A 23,583-nucleotide genomic window follows, 5' to 3' on the forward strand; every position below is an offset into this window, starting at 1 on the left:
TATTTTTACAGGAACGCTACTGTATTTCAAATTTACAGCATATTACTGTAATTGAATAATACAATAATTTACTGTAAATACTGTGATTTACAGTAAAATAGTGTAGCAGACTCGCTGTAAATTTACAGGAATTTTTTACAGTGTAATACTAACTATAAACTGTAATCTGACATTAATCCCTAACCTTAACCGTACACTTTTCTTATCAAATACCTTTACCTTAAAATGTAACTGTAATTATGGGGTCTTACCTTTTGTCCATATAAGGGATAAAGTTACCATGTGAGGACATAAACAGATTGTGGTCCCCAAAATGTGGTATATACCTGTATCTTACACATAGTCTTGTCTCCACGGTGTAAGGGGATTTACACACGTTCAGTTATTTTTATTGAGACTTGAACTGACTTTAACCACAACTACCGCAACCTTAAAACACCTTCACCTTTAAATGTTATGGCTTACGTTACTGGGACATCATTTTGTTCCTATAAAGACAAGCCCACATAATTTGACTGTGTTCACAGATTGTGGTCCCCACACTCACAGTCTGTCTTCTTTGGTCCCCCTTCCAAAGGGGCAGCCTCCCACATAAATGAAGGTAACCCATGGGCTCATGTTGGTAGCCCAAAGAGTTACTGCACTACCCACATTGATCTGATGTAGGCAATCCACCTGGGTCTCACTAAAAACACCTGTACCAACACACCCAGAGCCCACGGCCATCTTGAATCCAACTAACTAAAGCGTGCTGGTGGGAGTTGTGTTGGTTTCTCCATAAAACTCACTATAAATATGTGACATTAAGAGGGATATCCAGGTAAATCTTATCCCAGAGATGAATGGAGTAGACATGTGTTTATAAATAGTGCAGTGACCGAGGGCTACAGTGGATAACTGATAACCCATAAGGCCGGAAAGATGGAAAGCTACTGATCTTCAGTCATGACGCCACAGACACAGAGAGAATGAGGGTCGTTTATCATTTCCTGTGGTCCCTGAATAGTACAGTGTCTGTCAAACACGTTCAAAGCAAAAGCCTTAAGGTCTGTGAACTGTAACTGATGACACTTGAAAAAACGACTGTTTAATCTCCTGAAACTGAACTCCTGTACTGTTCATTAGTCAGCATTCCACAGCCCTGACTCATCGCCTGGATCGTATATATGATGTCGTAATATATCTTGTGGCTAATAATCAGTTTCTGTGACTATTATCTTAGTCAGAGATTCATAATGAATTCCTGACACACATAAAAACAAACTTTACACAGCGCTTCTAGGGAGAAGTCAGCCACCGAGCGTCACCCTCCGCGTATCTGGCTCGTGTTAGACGCAACATTCCTGACATGCCAGGTTTTCATCAGGAGCCTCCTATTGATGGGAACCGAGGCCCAGACGCGTTTCATTATTTAATGGGCACTTCGTTGTCATAATGTCGCTTCACAAGTCCTTCGTGAATATTTTCATGGCTTTTGTGTAAGGCCCAGGTGCTAGTAACTAGATACATTTTGAAATCATAAGTCTGTTTAAATTGTAATACTTCATCCTCTAGCTAAGGATGCTGCTTATAGCCCCTTCTCTGTAACTGACACCTGAGTTTTTATTTTTTTAATTTATGCATTTTTTTAAACCAATAATAGAGGAATTAAGTTGAATTAGCTTCAGGCCTTGGGCGTATAGATGGTGGACGCAAGTCTGCTTACAGTCTTTGACAGACCCATGGTCACCAAAATGGTCTTGTACATACACACCACCACAGGGAAAAGCCAACAAGGTTAACCTCTTAATTACAAAGATGGCTGTCTTTAAAACATTCCACTGAGTTACTCTGTACTTAATTCTTTAGCTGCTACTTTTGTACTTCAGCTCTAGTCTTCTAACTGACACAAAGGGCACGGATGCCACCTGGTTCAATAGAAAGACACACAACACATTGAAATCTTTAATGTGCATCTGAAGTTCAAAGGGAAACCCAATCTTTCTTGTGCCTCTCGCCATGTAGAAAAAACACAAAGGCAAAATCGTCCAAAAATCTTCACTCCTACAATGACAAGAGCTTTCGGCATATCACTTTTTATAACAGTACTGATCAAACGTAATGGTCAACCTAGTGACAAAACCTGGGACTTCTTAAGCACCCTTTGTACCTTCATCCTTCACTTTAAGTAGAACAACCTCCTCTAACTTAATGCCAGCTCCACGGACACGCGTGTTACTACAGTCATGGCGGATGGGCGGCTTTTACGTGGTTATCGCAAGAAATCATTAAAGAAGAATACACTACATTCTAGTTCTCTGGAGGTCTTACGTTGTCCGCTTACAAAAATGAAGAGGAAAAGATATAAGACGGAAAAACTCATGATTGGAACATGGAGAGATGGAAAATAAATCAGGCTTAAAAGCAGGCAGCTCCTATATGAGTTACTCATAATAAATTTTTAGCAGGTGACATAAAAACAGTAGAGGTCTTAAATCATTATTTACATTAACCTTATATAGCATATGTACAGGAATATATATTTGGCAATGAAGCTTCCAGAACCACAGTCCAAAGGAGCCTTGGCATTAGGGGGAGTTGGCTCATAGTTGTCCAGTTCTGTCCAGTTCTCAGATTCGGTCCACGTTTCTCAGACCACCATCTACTGTCAAAGTGCCAAACCTAAAACAGGGCACATAAAGGGCACAAAGTCATCGGGCGTCTTATCGGTGTGATCTGATGTGTACACAAGTCAGACACCACCCTTCATCTATTTACTTTCCAGTAAAAAAAAAAAAAGCCATTTGTCATTTGTTAATGCTGTTGAAAAAAGAAGAGGAAACTGAATGGAAATGAAGTGATATATTTATGAGAAGATCAAGAGAAGCTTTCAGCTTTGAGAGGAACCTAACTTCACTCATGCTTCACATCTGAAAGATCTTCAGAAGTGAGAAGCTGAGGTGAAAAGCTGGAAGGAAGCTGGAAACTGTAGATAACATTAAAATACTGAACATTTGGATCTTAAATGTAGTTTAATCTTATACTTAGAGAATGCACAGTCGACTGTGAAATATGTTTTCTGTTTTTCTTCTTGACTCTGAATAATGAGGATTAACAAATGTTCTTAACTGAGAATTAAATGAAGAGTGGTCTCTGACTTTTGCACAGAACTGAATAGAACAGACAGATGTTACCTCTCCAGAAAGAGATTATTCTCTGCGAGCTCTTTGACAACTCCTTCCATTTCTTCTTTCAGTTTCTTCATTCTGCAAACCAAACACATCCACATTTAGAACGGATGATGGAGTCAGAGGAGAGGAGTGACTGAAGTATGAGGTACAAAGTAAAACAGGAATTAAATGTATTATAACTTCTGTACATTTGTTAGATCTAGAATGTAGCTTTTCAATTCACTGGAAAAAGTGCACTTCCGCTATCATCAGAACACAGGAGGTCCTCGGGGTACGTCAGTCCCGAGTTACGATGTTTCGTGGTTACGACACATTTCCCATTTACTGTATAAAGCCTTGTTTCGACTTAGGTGGTTTTGCGTCGTAAACGTCGTAACGCGAACTTCGAAGAATACACGGTTACGCGGCTCGGGACCGAGGATAGGATAAGTGCTTACAGTATGTTATTTACGTACAGTATGTACGTATGTTCCGACTTACACCGAAAACCAGTTTACGACGCAACGTAGGAACGGATCAACGTCGTAAGTCGAGGGCCCCCTGTAATCGCTTTCCAATATCCTGGAATCCAGTCACACAGTGCGATGCTCAGTGTTTTGCCTATATACTTGTGTTACTCTGAACGGTTTTGTTTTTTTATACGGATTGCAACAATATTGATGTGGGATAAGACAATGTTGTTTTTTTTAATAAACACTCAAAAAGTGTTGCTTATAAAATTACATGTGGGATAAATGTATCAATACCGACACCGTGAACGCCCCTTATAGAACCAGCCTCAAACTCTGAGTGACAAAACTATTCAATGCTAGTTTACCATAACCTATTTTGGAGAATGATGACAGAGGTTTGAAGGATGGGCTACCTTGACAACCAGCATTATATTTCACTCCAAACATGTCTGAACGAATATGTGGCAATAAAAGGTTTAGATTTCACATTTTAGTCACACAGCGCCAGGGACCTGGAGGTTGTGGGTTCGAATCCCGCTCCGGGTGACTGTCTGTGAGGAGTGTGGTGTGTTCTCTCTGTGTCTGCGTGGGTTTCCTCCGGGTGACTGTCTGTGAGGAGTGTGTTGTGTTCTCCCTGTGTCTGCGTGTGTTTCCTCCGGGTGACTGTCTGTGAGGAGTGTGTTGTGTTCTCCCTGTGTCTGCGTGGGTTTCCTCCGGGTGACTGTCTGTGAGGAGTGTGGTGTTTTCTCCCTGTGTCTGCGTGGGTTTCCTCCGGGTGCTCTGGTTTCCTCCCATGGTCCAGGGGCACACGTTGGTAGGTGGACTGGCGACTCGGGAGTGTCTGTACGTGTGGGTGTGTGAGTGAATGTGTGTCGTCCTGTGGAGCACTGGCGCCCCCTCCAGGGTAAGTCCCTGCCTTGCGCACAGTGATTCCGTGTTGGCTTCAGACCCACCGTGACCCTAAACTGGATAAGCACTTACAGACAATGAATGAATGAACTATGTTCTAGGCTATAAATTAAGATCTAAGCTAGTCTGTCCAGATAAATATATTTCTTTTTCAGATTTAAGAGTAGTGTGTCAGAATGCCAGTTCTCTACATAGGAGTTCTGGGGGGAAAATTCCCACAATAATCACTTGTTAAAACATTTCCAGTACCCGCGCTTCCTCAAAGAACATCAGTGTGCCTTGAACTGTTAGACAGAGGTTTCCACACTCACCCCAGCGTCATCTCCACTAGAGTGCTCTGGCTGAGGTAGGCCTGAGACTTGATGCCACTGGGCGCCATGGGCAAGACCTTCTGTGGGAGCTGTTCCAGAAGCTAAACATACAGACAGAAAGTCTCTGTTAATTCATATTGGGCACACTCCCTCCTCTCAGCCCCCACAAAACCCATCGCCACCCATTCCCTCATGACCCCTCTGCGAGCAGAAGAATGCACGTTGTGTCCGTTACCTTGTATACACGCTGTATGATCATGGTCACTTCCTGTTCCATGTTGATGAACTGACTCGACAGGGAGATCAGCTGTTTTCTGACATGATGCACCTTCCTGTAACAACAACAACACACTCCATGAAGTTAACTTAATGGACCTTTTGACTGGAACTGAAATGCATTCAGTCTCCGAAAACTGTCATTTAGAGGATTGTCTGTGTAAGGGTTCTTTCTAAATACATAATGTACGTAACGTTCTAGCACAATCTCTAAAATTAAATGTTAGCAAAACAGCTTGTTATACTGAGACAGAGGACGACTGAGAAGTGTACTCTTGTACACAACAGTTCTTTTAGAAGCAACTTTAATCAGATACATTCATGTGTACATGCACAAATGCACTGTTTTGTGATGCTCTGAATAGACCTGCCCTCATTGCCAGCGTCTTGGGCTGATTGGCTCCTTATGTCCAATCACCTCCAGTACATTTCTGGTCCAGTTTCCATGGCAACAGGCCAGATACACTCGGCAACAGAAGCTGAGGTAGATTACATGGAGGAGTCTCTCATGCAAGAGTGCCCTCTCACTCGTGTCGTCTATTCCTGTATCCTTACCGTGGTTGTGATTTTAACATGCACTCAATAATTTACTGACTTTCTGAGTTCCAATCAGTCCTGTCACTAATTAGCTCATTAGGAAGGATGGTTTGCTGCTAATTCAAGCTCAGTACCTCATCCATTCCTCACTCTTGGAGATGAACAGACGGTACTTCATTGCACACTCGTCTGTGAACAGGGCACGAGCTTTGGTGGCGTGGTAAACCAGCTTCTGCCTAAGAGTTAAAAACAAAAACAAAAAACCTCACATGATGTAAAAACAGTGAAGTGATGTTGGGAAGAAACTGATTCAGACATAATATGAAACACAGAGCTCACTTGTCAAATTTGTGGATTTGTTCTTCATTATACGGTAGACCTGGAGGGAAAGAAAAATGTAGGTTTATTTAAAGTGGTTCTTCTCATTCTGAAGTCACACCTAAGGATAGTACAAGATGCCACAGTGAAACAGGACAGAACTAGAAATCTTTTAGATCTATATTCAGATTGTGACTCAATCTGGGGTCATTTTCTGTAAATGATTGTTCAGACCTGTTGTTTTGGACAAAAAAAAAAAAAAGACTTGAATATTGAGTTTTTTGGGGCTGGAGGTAAGCGTCTTGTGACTTCCAATTAGTCTTTGGTGTGATGTCACAGCACATGACTAGTTGCTTAGGATTGGCTCAAGTTACAGAGTCACTTCACTAGCTCTGTATCATGAATTTACATTTGCATTTACACATGTGAAGATGTTCTTATCCAAGTTGTCTCTCACGTAAACTTATACGCTTTGATGGAAGGCGTAAAATTTATTCAAAAATGACATTTAAAATGGATTCATCTTTCAGCCCTTCTTGAAAATGTACACCTCAAGCAGAAACGTCTTTGCTATACTCACGTCTCTCAGCCTTGTCTTTCTTGAACTGCTGGTAGATGGCCGTAATGGCATCAAGAAGAACTTTGATTTTCTCCACACTAAAAAATGAAGAAATCAGGGAGGTCAGCAACAATGTCCCAATAGGTCATTTTTCTGGACACTACTTCATGCCTTAGTCATACATTACACAGGCTCTACAGTGTTACACTGTTGCAGTGTAATTTCCTGACTAAGAAACCAGCCCAGTGTTTGTACAGACTATTACATAGTCACCAAAGGTTAGCTAATTGCCTTAGGATTTTCCCCCAATTACCCAGGGGCTTCCTAGACCTCTACAATCAAGCCCATACTGTAACAAACTTCTTAGCATACAGTACTATCACTATGAACTCTCACTTTCTGTCTTCAGGATGTGTGCCCACTTGCTGTGTCCATGTGTCTGTCAGTGTTCCTCCAGGAAGGAACTTGTTCTTGATGTCTTGCATGGTCTGATCCATGGGGCTGAGTGAACCAGACAGCTGAAAGAATAGAATGCAGGTGTAAACATATAAATAAATGTAGTTAATGAAGGTCTTTTCAGTGGCTGGAGATATACACAGCCATGTAAGAATATTATGACCACACTCATTATTCATTCTCTTAGCTGCACTGATCATACTGAAGCTGATTGTGGTAGACCATCTGTTGCTCTGCATATTTTGTTTGCCCCCTGTTCTTCAGTGGTAAGGACCTCCTCAAGTCCATCAATAAAATATACACCAGCGTCCTGCGACCACTGATGAAGGACTAGAGGACGACCAACAAAAACTGTGCAGCAACAGATGACCTACTGTCTCAAATCAACAAGGTAGGTGTCTAATAGAGTGGACAGTGAGTGGGCACGGTGGAGCAGCAGGTTAGTGTCGCAGTCACACAGCTCCAGGGACCTGGAGGTTGTGGGTTCGAGTCCCGCTCCGGGTGACTGTCTGTGAGGAGTGTGGTGTGTTCTCTCTGTGTCTGCGTGGGTTTCCTCCGGGTGACTGCCAGTGAGGAGTGTAGTGTGTTCTCCCTGTGTCCGCGTGGGTTTCCTACGGGTGCTCCGGTTTCCTCCCACAGTCCAAAAACACACGTTGGTAGGTGGATTGGCGACTCAGAAGTGTCCGTAGGTGTGTGAGAGTGAATGTTTGTGTCTGTGTTGTCCTGTGAAGGACTGGCGCCCCCTCCTGTGTGTATTCCTGCCTTGCGCCCAATGATTCCAGGTAGGCTCTGGACTGGAGAAGCGTTTACAGATAATGAATGAACCAATATGTGGAATGAACTTGTAGCACATATAATACTCAATGCTAAGCAGCAGCTAGAGCAGTTATAAAGTCCTTTAATGATAGCTAATGTAGAAAAATGAGCTGTTAGCATTCTCATGCAAGTGTTCTGAGCTATAAAGTGTCTTGAAAGCACATGCTAGGCCTCACCTTCCCAATTGCATCGTGTGATATGAGGGACCTTGCTAGTGAGCAGAATCAGCATTGACTAATTTTAGCAGGAACAAAGAAACTACCTTCAGGGGATGGACATATGTGACAAGTTTAATTGATAGTGTGAACTCTAAAGTGACGCGATGCATTCCCATCATTCCCCCAACTAAAATGGATGACGTATTTAAAACTTTAGCAGCTGTGTGGATTCTTTCTTCATCTCCTCGTCTTGCCATTTGTTTATACGTTGCCTTAGCAGCCCATGCTCTTTAAACACGTGTCATAGCAAGGACTCAAGACATTTTCATTCGTCGTCAAACGTGTTGATAAATGGTCAATGGGAATATGACCAAACCCATGGAACTGTGAGCAGGGCTGTAGTGTATGAATCTGAGTGGAAAAGAAATATGCAAATCAATGGTTAAAACGTCAGTAATGACAGCAGACAACAACACATCCTTACTCTCAAGGATTTCTTGCGCAGATCTGAGATTTCATCAAATTCTGTTGATAGCATGTTTCCTTGCATTAGTACTTCACACCTAAATAAGGAAAGAAATGAGAAAAAGGATTTAAATCAAATAAGTACCGTTATTCAAACTTACGACAACTCAATGATATAAAGGCCACTACGAGCTCTGTATGTGTAATTTTGTTAAGTCATAAGAGGAGGCATGGGGCTCTTACAGCTGTTCTGCCTTTTCCAGTGTCTGGTTGCAGTGGTTACACATGTGGAAAACCTCTGCTTTCTTATGTGCTGTCTCAGTGAAGTCCTCTTTCATCAGCTCTCTGTGGAAACAGTTACAATGCTGATGATGTGTTCTTCCATTCTTCTTCAAGCCCTAAGCCATGATAAGTGAGTACATCGGCGATATGTACACGTGCAACTGCAGGAAAGCGGTAAACCTAATAAATATACAGCCTCTGTAAAGAATTTCCAGCTTTCCCCGAGGTTCTGGAGGTTTGCTGTTTTTTGGTCTGTTGTTCCAGCACATTCAGCCAGAGACACGACAACGACCCTGAAGTTCCAGCTCAAAATGGCAGTATATTTTTAATGCAGTGTGCTGGAATACAGAGTCAAAACAGAGCCACTGTTCGGTGTGTTAGACACTGAACTGAAAAAATAAATAAATCAATCTGTAACGGAACGTTTAAAGAACTTTAGAAACAGTGCACGCTATCCATCAGAACCCAGTGGACTTACATGAGGCCCCTTGCTCCTTTCCTCACCAGCTCCTGATACACAAGTAACGACTCTGAGGTCTTCCACAGGTGGCCAACATCACCTGCAAATGTCTGAAGAAAATCTTCAACATTAATATTCATTACTGTATTTAGTAGTTTAATAAAATGACAGTAAATACAGCATGTTTTTCAATTCATAATACACACACACACACACACACACACACAAACACACACACATATCTTGTTGACACGCAAACCCAGAATTTAGCTTTTGGTGCAAATCCTAATTTGAAAACTCTTGAATGAGTTGTTTGAAAGCTTCATGAGGAATGGAACAATAGCAAACTCAAATTGTTTGCTTCCGCTGTACAGTTACTGATTTAGAGGAAGGTTTGCTTGTAAAAAAGAAGAAATATTAATAATACAGACAAGTTATGGCCTCCACGCTTGGTTTTCCTGTGTTCTTTTGCATTATAAAAGCATTCTCTAGGGTTAAAAAGGAACAATAAAGGTTGATGTTGTTGAGTTCGAAAGCATGAGTCATGCATAAAATATTAGCAATGACTATATAAAGACCCACAGCATCATTATCATTATTATCATCATCATTGTCATTATATTAAAAAAGTGGGAACAGTTATCACACCCTTTACGCGCTCCCATAAAATTCACGAGCTAATTCTGACAGCGCATCTCAGCAGACTGACTGTGATTGTGTTAAATGAGCTTGTGTAACAGATGGAGTCGTGAACGCTGTGGCACACTACAGAGCTTCTGCGTCATTTAGACAACCGCTCCTGGAATTACAGCTTTTATGTCTAGGTTTTAATTAAAGTGCCGAGAGCCCCCTGCCTGTTGTTTTACACTGGGGCCAGTGACACACTTAACAGCTCCAGTTTGCCATTGTGTTAAATAAATGTTTCCCAGTTCGACATTAAACCACTAAAACCTGTTGTAAAATAATCACCTGCAAAGGGACATTGTTCTCAGATACATTGGGGTCTAAGGACATTTTCTCAATTTTCTGAAATTCGTTTTTAAAGTGCTTTATAGTGCCCACAGGTTTTATATCAAAATGTTCAGAACAAGCTCAGCTCTCTCGTTAAGAGAGGCCCGTGTGAGCTAGATTAAATCTCAAACTCATACTTAAATCCGATTATTTCTTGTGAAAACATCCCTTTACTCGTGTGGATGAACTGTTTTGGTAAAAACAAGCGAATCCACCAGTTAGACACGGCGAGAGGCAGAGGAGGCGTGTCTTGAGCTTATTCATAGGCTGGTAACTTGGGATGTACAGTGTCGCGTACAGTCACGATAACATGCATCGAAAGAGCAGTTTCTGCACATTCACAGAGTGTTTGAACTGTATTTCTGCGCTGTTTAATCTCTAAGATATTAATAGAAACACTGCGAATGCTTGTATTGGACGCGCCGACGTGTTCTTCGACCCCAGAGGGTTAAAGGGGACATCCAATGAATTTCGGCATAATTTGGTAACTGTCATGAATAATAACATTTATAACGATTTGAGGTTTTACACTAATGTACATTTATATATTGTAGTGGTGATGGGAATCAAATGTTACAACGTGTGTCACGTATGTATACAACTCAATGTAGTTATTTAATGTTCTATCCAAAGAAAACAGTGAACTTATATGTGTCTTCTTGAGATGTTAAGAGACATTCAAAGAAGTCTGGTAGCTGTTCCTACAACTGTGAATTATTCTTATACATTAAAACACTCTGAATGACTGTTTCAATGAATACAATACACTTTAAATGTGGCTAAGGAGAACATTTGCTGTAATCAGTGGGTTAGGCAATATTAACGTAGTTTTAGACGTAGAAATTCTGTACAAAAATGATAAACGTAACATTGGAGAAAGCAAGTAATTTTTCATTCGTTTTGCCTTACCTTAGCATAGCTGGCATCCAGGTCCAGGTCATAGCGTGGCTGAACTTTGGGAGGACTCGCTGCACACACAATTTCATCATTTCACAATTACATCACAGCAATTTTGATGTTTTAGTATCAAGCACATCTACCTGAACTCACTGAGACCTAGCGCAGCCTGTCACTGCTCTACTGTACACTGTATATTTTAAAAAGGCTGTTTATTTTTATCTTTTATAGCTGCTTATCCATCTGGAAGCATCTAATATATTTAATTTATTTCATATTTAATTTAAGTGATGCCTAACTGAAGTACTGTTTCATACCGGATATATATTATTATAAAGTTCTGACGTTAGAGATAATAAATTCCTGTAATCTAGGACTCCCTCAATCACACACAATAGCCCCATTCAGATTAAATTCGTTTTTCAGGGGGACATCTGTGATAAAAATGATACATGCCTCCTCTGTGATAAAAGTCTTGCATCAGGACGGCAATAAAAAAACTAAAAAAAGTTTTTTAGTTCCCAAACTATATTGTGTGGTCGGTCACATGATCACAAGCAAGGTTCTAGTTGTTGAATAATATTATATGAATATAAAAGTAATGCTATACCCCCTGCAGCTCCCATTATATTCACTCTATTTATCAGAGTGATCTACCTTCCACATTTATTTCATTAAAAACAAATGTTTTCTTCTGATAACACTTTCCCAGGTGAAGTCCGGAGAAAGTTTAACACCTACACCAAGCACCTGGTTCAGTTGCTGTTTTGTTGTTGTACTGTTTCACTGCTCGGAAAACATTGTATGGCAATGTCTATGGAAATGCGTGCTCAGAGGTTAAATACGGTACACAGCAGTGCCCAAACTCCAATGCAGGCGAGATCTGACTGTTAAAACAGCAGGATTAAAATTATAAGCTGAGGTCAGTGAAAACCAGTAGGTAATTCACCCTGTAATTTTCTAAGAGGATTTTTGGCGAAAATACAGACATAGTCTATTCAGATGGAACTAAACTACAGAGGACCTCCTGTAAATTACCCCAGGATCCTATGGAAATTTAATCCCATCTAAAAACAACTAATATCCCCAAACTGCCAATCCACCAAAACTGAACACTTTAGCACATTTGGAGATGGTTAAAACTTCAGGTCTGCTCTGCCATCTAACAGATGTCCGTGCCGGCTGGCACTGTACTTGTCACAAGTGGAAATGGAAGGCCATCCAACCCACCAGGAGAGAGGGGCCAAATGTGCTCCCTTGGATGCCTGGATGGCTGAGGCTTCTCTAAGAATCACGTGCCTCCAAATGAAGGGGGCAACTCTTAAAGTGCCGCCCCATTAAAATAGTTTTGGAAAGCTAAATATTTAATGTTGTAGAATCACTGCTTGTGACCGAAAGTGTACTGAGGTTAAGTGTGTGAGAAGGGGGTCTCACGGTCTTCAAAGATGAGGCCGACGGTAGTAACAAGTTCTCTGCTGAGCAGCATGATGGGGTTGTCCCTGGTGGTCCTGGGGAATGTCTGTGCCTGCCTGTTGGGGTCCAGCATCAGACGCCTGCCCTCGTACAGCAGCTCCTGATTGGGAGGGCTGATGTTGGTTCGTCTGAAGAGCAACTCCTGAAAGAGTGTAGCTCTGAGAAGAGGGGGAACAGGACGGAAATTCACATCAAATGTAATGTGGACTTAATTTGAAAATAAAGATTTTATACAGACAATTCTACACAACATAGTAATTAATGTTATTATTATTACAGGTATCAGTGAATTTCTCCAGTTTAGAAGCTGTGAAAATAAAGTTGACTCCCTCTGGAGGTTGACAGCTATAAAAACTCATAATGTTTTCTCAAATTCTAGGTTTAAATAGTGTTTGAATGTCTGTCCTAAACACAAAAGAACAGTAAGTACAATTGAGACTGGCAGGATGGCTGTGCTTAAATGTGAAAACGTTATAGTTCCTGGACTGACCATAAATAATTAGTAGCTAATTAATAAATCATTCGCGTCTCACTTCTGTTCTGTTCCGTGACGTGTATGCTATCAATCTTTAGCCACAGTGTATTCGTCCTTTCCTCGAAACTAAAGCGCATACTTTGCTGATAAAGGCGCACAGCTGTTCACACACAGCCGCTCACACACAGCCGCTTTATACGTCTCGGCCGTTTGGTCTGAATTTAAGGTTAAAGGAATGCTGTGTATATTTTTTAAAAGTTATTCCTTAATCAGTGCACTCACGTGTTGTACGTGTGGATGTAGACGTGGTGAAGCGTGGCTTGCTGAAGGCTGAAGACGTACACCACCATACGGTGCAGAATGTCACTGGTCTCTGCAAAGAACTGGTCGAAGCCCCAGCATTTCTCCTGGTCTGCCTCCAATATGTTCGCCAGCACTGGGGTTAACAAACTCTGCAGACCTCTGAATCAGTTACAGAAGAAAGTTTCAGTGGCACATTCTTCAAATGTTGAATACTTTAACCAAGTAGTGTGTCTGTATCTCTCCAGTCTTATAATCTAATATGTTCAATAGGTGATATGTATTCAGTTATATCTAGTGGTGGGTATAATATAGTGGAGACAGTTACACAGCAGATAAAAGCATCTGCCAAATACGTTTATTGTAAATATAAATATTTCAGATCAGAGTCGACATTTTGGTCCTGCTTACTACACCTTTGAGTTTAATGTGGCTCATTACCAAATGGTTTTTGAGATCCCTGCCTTTGCCTGGAGAATAAATATAACAATATCTCCCAATAACCCTTACTTGATTCACTGCTGCTTAAAACTAGAACACAACATCGTCACATTTATGTAAAAGAACAGCCAACTGAGGAGGAGAGCATACGTACTTTGAGAGGCTGCAAGACACTGGCATCTCTGTGCTCCACTCAATCTTGCCATTCTCAAATTTCTGGTGTCCTGAAATGGCTCCAGAGGGTTTCTCTGTAATAATCTTATACCTGTGACAACAAAAGACACTAACTGTTTGACAACACAATTCCTTTAAGTGCCATGAAACTTAATTTTACATGTGATAATGCAGACAAAGACCCTTAATATCTAAAATATTGTTTACCAATTATAGAAAATTCTGCATCAAAATATAACTGCTCAGGGCGGTTTGATGGCGTGCAGGTGGTAAGTTAACAATAAATATTCATTCATTCATCATCTGTAAACCCTTATCCAGTTCAGGATCGCTGTGGGTCCAGAGCCATACCTGGAATCATTGGGTGCAAGGTGGGAATACACCCTGGAGGGGGCGCCAGTCCTTCACAGGGCAACACACACATTCACTCACACACTCACACCTACAGACACTTTTGAGTCGCCAATCCAACGTGCGTTGTCCTACCAAGTCCTACCGTAGTTGTCCCACCAACGTGTGTTTTTGTGTGGGAGGAAACCGGAGCACCCGGAGGAAACCCACGCAGACACAGGGACAACACACCAGCTCCTCACAGACAGTCACCCGGAGTGGAAATCGAACCCACAACTTCCAGGCCCCTGGAGCTGTGTGACTGCAACACTACCTGCTGCACCACCGTGCCGCCCTAACACTAAATATGTATTATATAATGCATTGGCTATGTCGAACTGAATAAAGGGGAGAAAAAAAAAGGACCACCCTAGAGAGGGGGGGGGTCAAACTTTGACAAAAACCCTGGCTGTTCAAACCTGGAGTAAATAACCATGAGCCTTGATGGTCATACTCATCATCTGCCTCATAAGGAGAGGTTATAATGGTACCCCAAAAAACACACACACTGTGATGGCATATAGAGGCCTTACATGACTTCCTTGTTCCTGCGTGGTCCTTCGAAAGGTCTGAAAGGCAGGCTGCCAGTGGCGGCATGGTAGAATGTAACACCGATGCTCCATAGGTCTACTGTGGCTCCATACTTCTTCTGGTGGTCTTTCCTCAATACGGCCCGTTCGTACATATCTGGGTGCTGTTACCAGCAAATACAAGGACAAACAGTTTAATCAAAAAACAAACTCAACCATAATTAGACCAATCATTTGTTACACTATTTCTCTTGAATGGTTATGATTTTAAATAACTTCATGACAGCCAAAGTTTTAAATATGTCTTACACTCATATCACACTCCAATATATGGGATGTAACCATGACCCACTGACCCTCAGTAACGAAAACTTGTTTGAACTCAACAGTCTAAAACTCAGTGGTGTGGTTTGTGGCTCTTTGTAAATGACACGATGTATTCTAATATATTGTTACACTAAGTACTTACCAAGTATTCCTCTGTTCCATACAGTGACACAAACTGTTCATCATCCTCCAACTCTCGCGCTGCCCCAAAATCCGTCAGCTTGTAGACCGAGCGTCCGTCTTCGCCGATCACACGCATGATGTTCCCTGGTTTAATGTCCCTGTGCACTATCCCATACTCCCGCAGATGGTTCATTCCAGCCACTGGGAATAAAAGCCCCAGCACTGGGATCAGATCACTGTAAAAAGTGCTCACAGCAGATGATCCAAAAATGATTGTATTTCAAAGAGTGCCAGCTCTAGCTAATTGTCATTACATCAGGAAACAGGGGAGGGCAATATGACCATATTTCCATTGTTACTGAGATAAATTACACCACAGTATGGTTTCCTTGATAAAGAGTTTACAGTGTTTTAAAATGAAGTAATGGATTTGGTGCCGCGTGTGCAATGTGATGCACGCTCACATCATGTACCAGGTGGTTTTCACGTACAGTAGCAGTTGTGGCTTACCACCAAACCTTATCAGGAATTTTAAACAACACTCAAATCTTTGTTCCCTTCCATCACTGCTGTTTTCATTCATTCATTCATTATCTGTAACCGCTTATCCAGTTCAGGGTCGCGGTGGACCCAGAGCCTACCTGGAATCATTGGGCGCAAGGCAGGAATACACCCTGGAGGGGGCGCCAGTCCTTCACAGGGCAACACACACACATTCACTCACACACTCACACCTACGGACACTTTTGAGTCGCCAATCCACCTACCAACGTGTGTTTTTGGACTGTAGGAGGAAACCGGAGCACCCGGAGGAAACCCACACAGACACAGAGAGAACACACCACACTCCTCACAGACAGTCACCCGGAGGAAACCCACGCAGACACGGGGAGAACACACCACACTCCTCACAGACAGTCACCGGGAGCGGGAATCGAACTCACAACCTCCAGGTCCCTGGAGCTGTGTGACTGCAACACTACCTGCTGCACCACCGTGCCCCCACTGCTGTTTGTTTTATAAACGTTATAGAACAATGACTTTATGTACAATCAGTTTAATAATTGCATATAGCACATTCCTTTCTTAGAACATTAGTCATAGGAATGTACTGAGAGGTGATAATTACCAACATCCTGCAGCACGATGAGGAACTCGTCTTCAGGCAGACCGTAGGCATTTGAGGGTTCTTCCAGAACTGTGTACAGGCTGCCGTACGGACAGTACTCCATTACCAGCACCTTGTGACGTGTGTTTGACTGCCGGAAAAATCACAACCTTTATTTGAGGGTTTCATTTCTTTATATATGTCAGATAAAATATCAACACATCTGATTATTATCAAGTCTGGCCTTATGACAAATCATCCACATGTACACAAGTTAAACAGGTTTCACCCTGCTGCATAAGATCGCATATGGAAATCAGCCAAGAGCATTTTTGCTACTCTGCATATAGCAGGCATTTTCCTTGAACTTATAACATATGCTTGGACTCGATTGAGCTTATGAAATAATGTGTACTGTGACATAAACATCACTAAAGCGATGGTGGCAAACGCCCCCCATTAAAATGACTGTATAACGACAGATGAATAACACACACTGAAGCTATGATCATAACACTCAAACCTTACCTCCTCCTCCACGGCAAAGAGTTTGACAATGTTCTTGTGGTTAAGCTTCTTCAGCACCTCAAACTCTCTCATCTGCACGTCCAGAGGCCGCAGAAAGCTCAGGTTATTGAACACTTTGACGGCATAGAGGTCACCTGTTTTCTGTGGGCCGAAAGAGTGAGAAAAAGAGAGAGACGTCATATATAATTATATGTCAGATGTAACATTAACAGGGGTTTGTCCTTCTCTCCTCTGCTCCTCTGGAAAGACTTTACACTAGATGCTACAACATTGCCGTGCGGATCTGATTTCATTTAGACATTGAATAAATGTGTATTTATGAGATTAGGTGCTGTTGTTGAATGACTATTTTTGGATCACTGAATCCACCCCGGGCGGCACGGTGGCGCAGCGGGTTAGTGTCGCAGTCACACAGCTCCAGGGACCTGGAGGTTGTGGGTTCGAGTCCCACTCCGGGTGACTGTCTGTGAGAAGTGTGGTGTGTTCTCCCTGTGTCCGCGTGGGTCACCTCTGGGTGACTGTCTGTCAGGAGTTGGTGTGTTCTCCCTGTGTCTGAGTGGGTTTCCTCCGGGTGACTGTCTATGAGGAGCGTGGTGTGTTCTCCCTGTGTCTGTGTGGGTTTCCTCTGGGTGACTGTCCTGTGAGGAGTTGGTGTGTTCTCCCTGTGTCTACGTGGGTTTCCTCTGGGTGCTCTAGTTTCCTCACACAGTCCAAAAACACATGTTGGTAGGTGGATTGGTGAATCAAAAGTGTCCATAGATGTGAGTGTGTGAGTGAATGTGTGTGTTGCCCTGTGATGGACTGGCGCCCCCTCCAGGGTGTATTCCCGCCTTGCGTCCAATGATTCCAGGTAGGCTCTGGACCCACCGCGACCCTGAACTGGATAAGGGTTACAGATAATGAATGAATGAATGAATCCACCCCAAAAAACATAATAAAAACTATCTCTCCATCTGATGAAAATGTGCTCACGTGTTTACACGAGATTTGTCAAGTTTAATGACTAAGAAAACCTCTCTGAATGAAGTATTAACTGAAAATTTGTCATGTGTCATTTTTGTGCAATAAACTATAACTTTGTGAATTAATACATTAATGAACACAGCAGTTTAGGCAGGAATTTAGCAATTTTTTTAACGTTAATTAATCATTTAACCAAATTTGGCCACGGCTTCCTTCCGCAATTCACTCTTTACAGAGCCTAGTGATGTATTAGCGGCTTTAGTTAGCCAAGTAAATACAGCGCTGCTACTGTTGAGTTCAGAACGTAGATTACATTTTATTTATGATTTAATATTTATTAAATATAATAACAAACTCACCTCACAAGCAATTATTAGCAACTTCATTGTTGTGATTAATATATTTTGTTGATATACTAATGTAAATATAATTCCATTGTGTTGATCTCACGTTAATTAATAAATAGCCATTATTAAAAGCTTCAGTCTTAAAAAGTGACAATGCAATTAATAAACTGTTTTTTTTATTGATTAAACACTTATTAATTTAGTTGTATTTATTAGCCTCAGTTGCTCAACAAGGATGAAGATAACAATGCATTTCTGTAATCACTATTTTCTTGCCTTTACAGGACTATACATTGTGTTGATTATCCACTGTTTCTTACTCCCACAGCTGGTCCAGCAGCTTAGATCACCAGGTGGATGATGGCGAACTTTTCTATTTGCCCTCACAGAACTAGCACTGTGCATGGTGAGGATGTTAAAGGCTGCCAGACCACATTTTTATGGAATCCCCCTTCACTGCTGTTGACTTAGAAAGGCCAAGAAAGATCACATGACCCTGTGGTACCCCACACACCACTGCCTGTCAAACACAGTCTGTGCATTAGTCTGCTTATGAAGACTAGAAGATTAGAATGCAGCCTGCAGAGGATATTTGCAAAAATAGTTTTCAATTACACGTCACGGCAGGCTTTGTACAAGTGACAACATTGTATGTGTTACATTGTGCATAGACGTATCATTTTAAAACACGTTGTTGTTGCTCCAGTGAGGGATGGCCACTGTGGGGCAACCGGTGTACACAATCAACACAGCACAGGTTTTATGATAGACCAGGGCTTGGGACAGGCACTAGGAGTGTACTGACCCGTGCAACCCCCAGCAGCTTGGTGGGAAACATAGTGGAACACACTGAACACCTATGACTTATATATATATAACATATTATTTCTAATTTATTTTATATATATATCTAAGCTGCAAGAAACACCCTGTTAAAAATATACTGTATTTGTGATGTCACAAATATAATCCACTTATTCAGTTTATTCCTGTCCATCTTCACTTAACTTGTAGGGATTTCTGTAGACACTCAAAACACAGAAATTTACTGTGACCCAACTACAATGAATTAGGAACATGCTGCAGATGTTTGTGTAATCAGATTTTACAAAAAACATTTGAAACCTCAAGGGATTTTCCAAGCTCAAAAAAACCAAACAAACAAATCAAATGAGAGAGAGAGAGAGAGAGAGAGAGAGAGAGAGAGAGAGAGAGAGAGAGAGAGAGATAGAGAGATAGAGATAGATATGAAGTAGTGATTGTTTTGGATTAGTGTCAAAGTACATATAAGATACTTCCTTGCCATGACTCTGCAAGTCAAATCTAAATTACAATGTGCAATGTTAGAGAAGAGATGTTGTTGTCTGTACGTAGACCTTCTTTACCTCTTATCAATTTATAATCTTGTATGTAAATATACAGTCAGGTAAAACGTAGCTAAGGAACACAATCTCGTGGTTTCCTCTTGTTCTAAAAGGGACGCTGGGCCTAGATGCGCACTATAATGCCATAACCACATTTGGCAGTTCAGAACCACAATGCATTTCTGCATTTACTAGGCCACATGAACCACTGAGGGCTAGATTAACACAGATCTTGTTTGTGTGTACATACTCTGCGGAAGCTTGTGTTCCACTGCATACCTTGTGTCTGCCGCGGTACACGTTGGCGGTGGCGCCTTGGCCCAGCAGGTCTGAGATCAGCCACAGGTAATTAGTTGTACTCTGCATGATGACTTCAAAAGATACCTGCAGTGGTCATAACAGAAATAAGGCCAGAAGAGTTAAGAGCGAACTAAAACGATCATTTTGTGAATTACAGTAAAAACAAGAGCAAATCTTCGCATTTAGAACTTTGTCTCTCCAAAACCTTCTTAAAGGGAACCTTTATACTTTTTTTCCACGAGTGAATATACTTCTGGAATCTTAATTAATTGTCCACAAGTAAACAAACAGTTTTCACCTCTGTTCACAAAGATTTAGCTACTGTTTCTTTAACTGAGAATGCCAGGAGTGCCCAGGAGTGAAGAGTGAGGATCGGAAGCATTTTCGTTTTGCACCGTTTAAAGACCGCTATGCTAGGCTTTCTCTCTCACTGCTCATGGCACAGAAACTCCCTCTGGAGGTGCTTAGACGGCAGAGAGAGAACTCCCAATCGTAAACATTATGAGATTAAGAGATGAGGATGTTCTAGTGGGGAATATTCACTTTTTTTCATACTCTTAATCTGGGAGAATGCCAAGTGAGTGAAAGCAAACATAAACCAAAAAGGCTGCAAAGTTAAACTCCAGTTACAAATGAGTTTCTGTGATAATTCCAACAGTGAATAAAAATGTACCGACTCGTAAAATTTCAAATTCGTACGAACAAGGGTCATTTTCTTCCTCAGACATATACCGTTCCAACTTAAAAGCTGTGAACGTAAACAAAACGGAGAGAACAGGACTTCCCCAGAATTGTTTAAGCCTATAACCTTGTATTTGCGCTCTCACATAAATATTGCTGTGATGCTGAGATGGAAGAGACTCAAGACGAGGAGGTGGGACGATTCTAAAAATTTCTGCACTCTACGTAACGATCTGCACAAAATCAAAACAGCTCATTTTATCCAGTGCTTCCAGAGTAGGCAGCCCACAAACTATCTGGGGTGTTTTCACAGTGTATGGGATGGTACACTCCCAGTCCCCAAATTAATGCCCACAATGTTTTTAAATAATAATGTATAATTAATGTATAATGTATATTAATTATACATTATTATGGCGGTGGTGCAGCAGGTAGCGTCGCAGTCACACAGCTCCAGGAGGTCGTGAGTTCGATTCCCGCTCCGGGTGACTGTCTGTGAGGAGTGTGGTGTGTTCTCCCTGTGTCTGCGTGTGTTTCCTCCGGGTGACTGTCTGTGAGGAGTGTGGTGTGTTTTTCCTGTGTCTGCGTGGGTTTCCTCCGGGTGACTGTCTGTGAGGAGTTGGTGTGTTCTCCCCGTGTCTGTGTGGGTTTCCTCCGGGTGACTGTCTGTGAGGAGATGGTGTGTTCTCCCCGTGTCTGTGTGGGTTTCCTCCAGGTGCTCCGGTTCCTCCCACAGTCCAAAAACACACGTTGGTAGGAGGATTGGTGACTCAAAAGTGTCTGTAGGTGTGAGTGAATATGTGTGTGCCCAATGATTCCAGGTAGGCTCTGGACCCACCGTGACCCTGAACTGGATAAGCGCTTACAGATAATGGATGGATATAAAAAAAAAAAACAATAATTTGTTCAGTTCATGTGGGCATTAATTTGGGGATCTGGAGCATCCCGTCCCATACACTGTGAAAACACTCCAGTTAGTTTAATGTATAATGTGTAATGTATAATGTAAGTTTGTATAATGTATAATGAAAGTATGGAATGGAAACACTTTCCAATTCTATACAAACATTTATTATGAAATAAATAATGGACAAAAATTGAGTTAGAACATTTTGTTCTGTCAGTGATTAAATGCACCTACCAAAAAAGAACTTGGAACAAAAATATCAGATCCAACAATTCCTGGAGTACTGAGTTCCCTACAGAACTGCAGTGAAACTTCTTAGTAAAACCAGCATCTGTCGGCACAGAAACAAATGTATTAGTGTTGTACTAAGCCAAGAAGTCCATATGATAAACACAAAGGTGAAACTACATTTATTTTTCAAAATAGACTACTACAAGCTATTACAGGTCAATACACACTATTATAGGTTAGTAGTTAATGTAGACTACTACAGTCTGTTATAAGTTAATAAAAGTTACTAATAATTTAGGTTCATACTGATCCTAGAGACTATAATATATGATATTGTGGGTTAATATAGATCAATATAAATTACTAACGTACATAAATAGGCGACATATTCCGCTGTTGTTTTTTTATTTAAACGCTATTCAATCCGCTCAAAGTCAAACGGAGGAACGGAGTTTCGATTTGTGACGTCACAAGTGTGGGAAATTCCCACCGTCCTTAACCAACATCATCTACTTAATACAGAGATATGGCGACGTTAGACTTTTTAAACGGCGAGTGCGCGTTTTTACAGAAAAGAAGATAAACACACGGTGTTATTTCGAGTTGCTACTTCGTCTCGGTTTCCCTCCACGCTCAGGAATGCGAAAACGAAAGCAGTCTTTCGCTCCTGACGCTGACAGTGAGACCCCCGCGACTCGGAGGTCGTTCGCTGTTTACTGAGAAATGTCAGGGTTTATAATAAAGAGCTGCGATCGTATAAAACCCCTGCGCTCGTGGCTGCGTCTGCGAGGCAACTACGTGTTACTGGGGGGTGATTATTCTGTCAGGTTTGACTGCTCGATTCTGAGACTCCTGGAGTGTTTCTCCCTGTAAACGTCGGCAGGCGCGGTGAGTCGTGTGTGTGAGTATAAACACAAACGCCGAAAACTCCGCACACAGCGCCCGAATCCGTCATTTTAAAACATTAATACTTTGTTTATCTCCTTACCTCCACAGCACGAAACCCTCTTCCGTTCTCCGCCGTGACATCACCGCGTCATGTGGCACAGACCGTTCAACAGGGCCTTGTCCCAATGCGTATCATGAGCCCTAAGACCCTCTGAGAAGTGCACACTCTGCTGACGCTATTGAAGAACGAACATGGCCTTTACTTTTATACATTAGTCAGCCACGAAATTAAAATAACCTCCGGACCACTGACCGTAGACATACTTTGTAGTTCCAAAAATACACACTGTAGGCCAGCTGTTGTTTGCATACTTTGTTAGCACCCTTGGAGAAACTGTTCCTCAGCATAACCCATACGGAACATAATAAAAACCTAAAGGCCACTGATTAGGGTGACCAGATCTGAGAGGGTGAAAAAGAGGACACATTTCCGGGGGGGGGGTGGCTGCCGTTGTATGTTTAGCTGAACCTACGTGTGCTTTTAGGTCCTTTACACCTTTATTTGCTACACAAAACATGGGAATTTCTTTTTTAAATCATCCGAGAACGTACATTTACGTTTCGGCATAGCTGCTCCAGCTGAGGGTAGATACGTGAGCTTTGCCTGACGTAAACAAGGACTGACGTGCAGACTGACCAATTAAATTTTTACAGAGAAGGTTATCGGCCAATAACGGTAGCTCTACAGTCAGACCGTCCAATCAGAAGAGGCTACTTCACCACGTCCCCTTTTCACTCAAGCGAACCAATCGGAGTAGGGGAGGGCGGGGCTAGTTTGTGAACGAAACTTCTCGAAGTTCTATGTAAGCTCTAGAAAAACTAAATCCCAGGCGTTTGTGAAATTCCGCCCAGACATTTTTTAAGTCTAAAAAACGGGACATGTCCGGGTAAAAGAG

General features: G+C 41.8%; 1 protein-coding gene across 2 annotated transcripts; it reads right to left on the reverse strand.

The window, feature by feature from the left end:
- Positions 1 to 1,616: 1,616 nt before the first annotated feature.
- tbk1 (TANK-binding kinase 1) lies at positions 1,617 to 22,848 on the reverse strand. Of its 2 annotated transcripts, none has more exons than XM_066668336.1 (22): positions 22,728 to 22,848; positions 21,743 to 21,839; positions 19,900 to 20,004; positions 16,947 to 17,087; positions 16,440 to 16,569; positions 15,330 to 15,511; positions 14,864 to 15,024; positions 13,921 to 14,031; positions 13,308 to 13,487; positions 12,512 to 12,708; positions 11,090 to 11,148; positions 9,188 to 9,279; positions 8,671 to 8,772; positions 8,447 to 8,525; positions 6,929 to 7,050; positions 6,554 to 6,630; positions 5,995 to 6,034; positions 5,790 to 5,891; positions 5,078 to 5,174; positions 4,843 to 4,943; positions 3,174 to 3,245; positions 1,617 to 2,661 (listed from the first exon to the last, which is right to left on the reverse strand). In XM_066668336.1, the coding sequence occupies exons 3-22, from the start codon at positions 19,984 to 19,986 to the stop codon at positions 2,610 to 2,612; spliced, it is 2,184 nt and encodes a 727-aa protein (XP_066524433.1). In that variant the 5' UTR covers positions 19,987 to 20,004; positions 21,743 to 21,839; positions 22,728 to 22,848; the 3' UTR covers positions 1,617 to 2,609. The 2 variants fall into 2 exon arrangements, with proteins under 2 accessions (XP_066524433.1, XP_066524434.1); XM_066668337.1 differs by lacking the exon at positions 22,728 to 22,848 and adding an exon at positions 22,112 to 22,248.
- Between the last annotated feature and the right edge of the window lie 735 nt (positions 22,849 to 23,583).

This window comes from Hoplias malabaricus, chromosome 4 (assembly GCF_029633855.1).
Source record: "Hoplias malabaricus isolate fHopMal1 chromosome 4, fHopMal1.hap1, whole genome shotgun sequence".
Taxonomy (NCBI): Eukaryota; Metazoa; Chordata; class Actinopteri; order Characiformes; family Erythrinidae; genus Hoplias; species Hoplias malabaricus.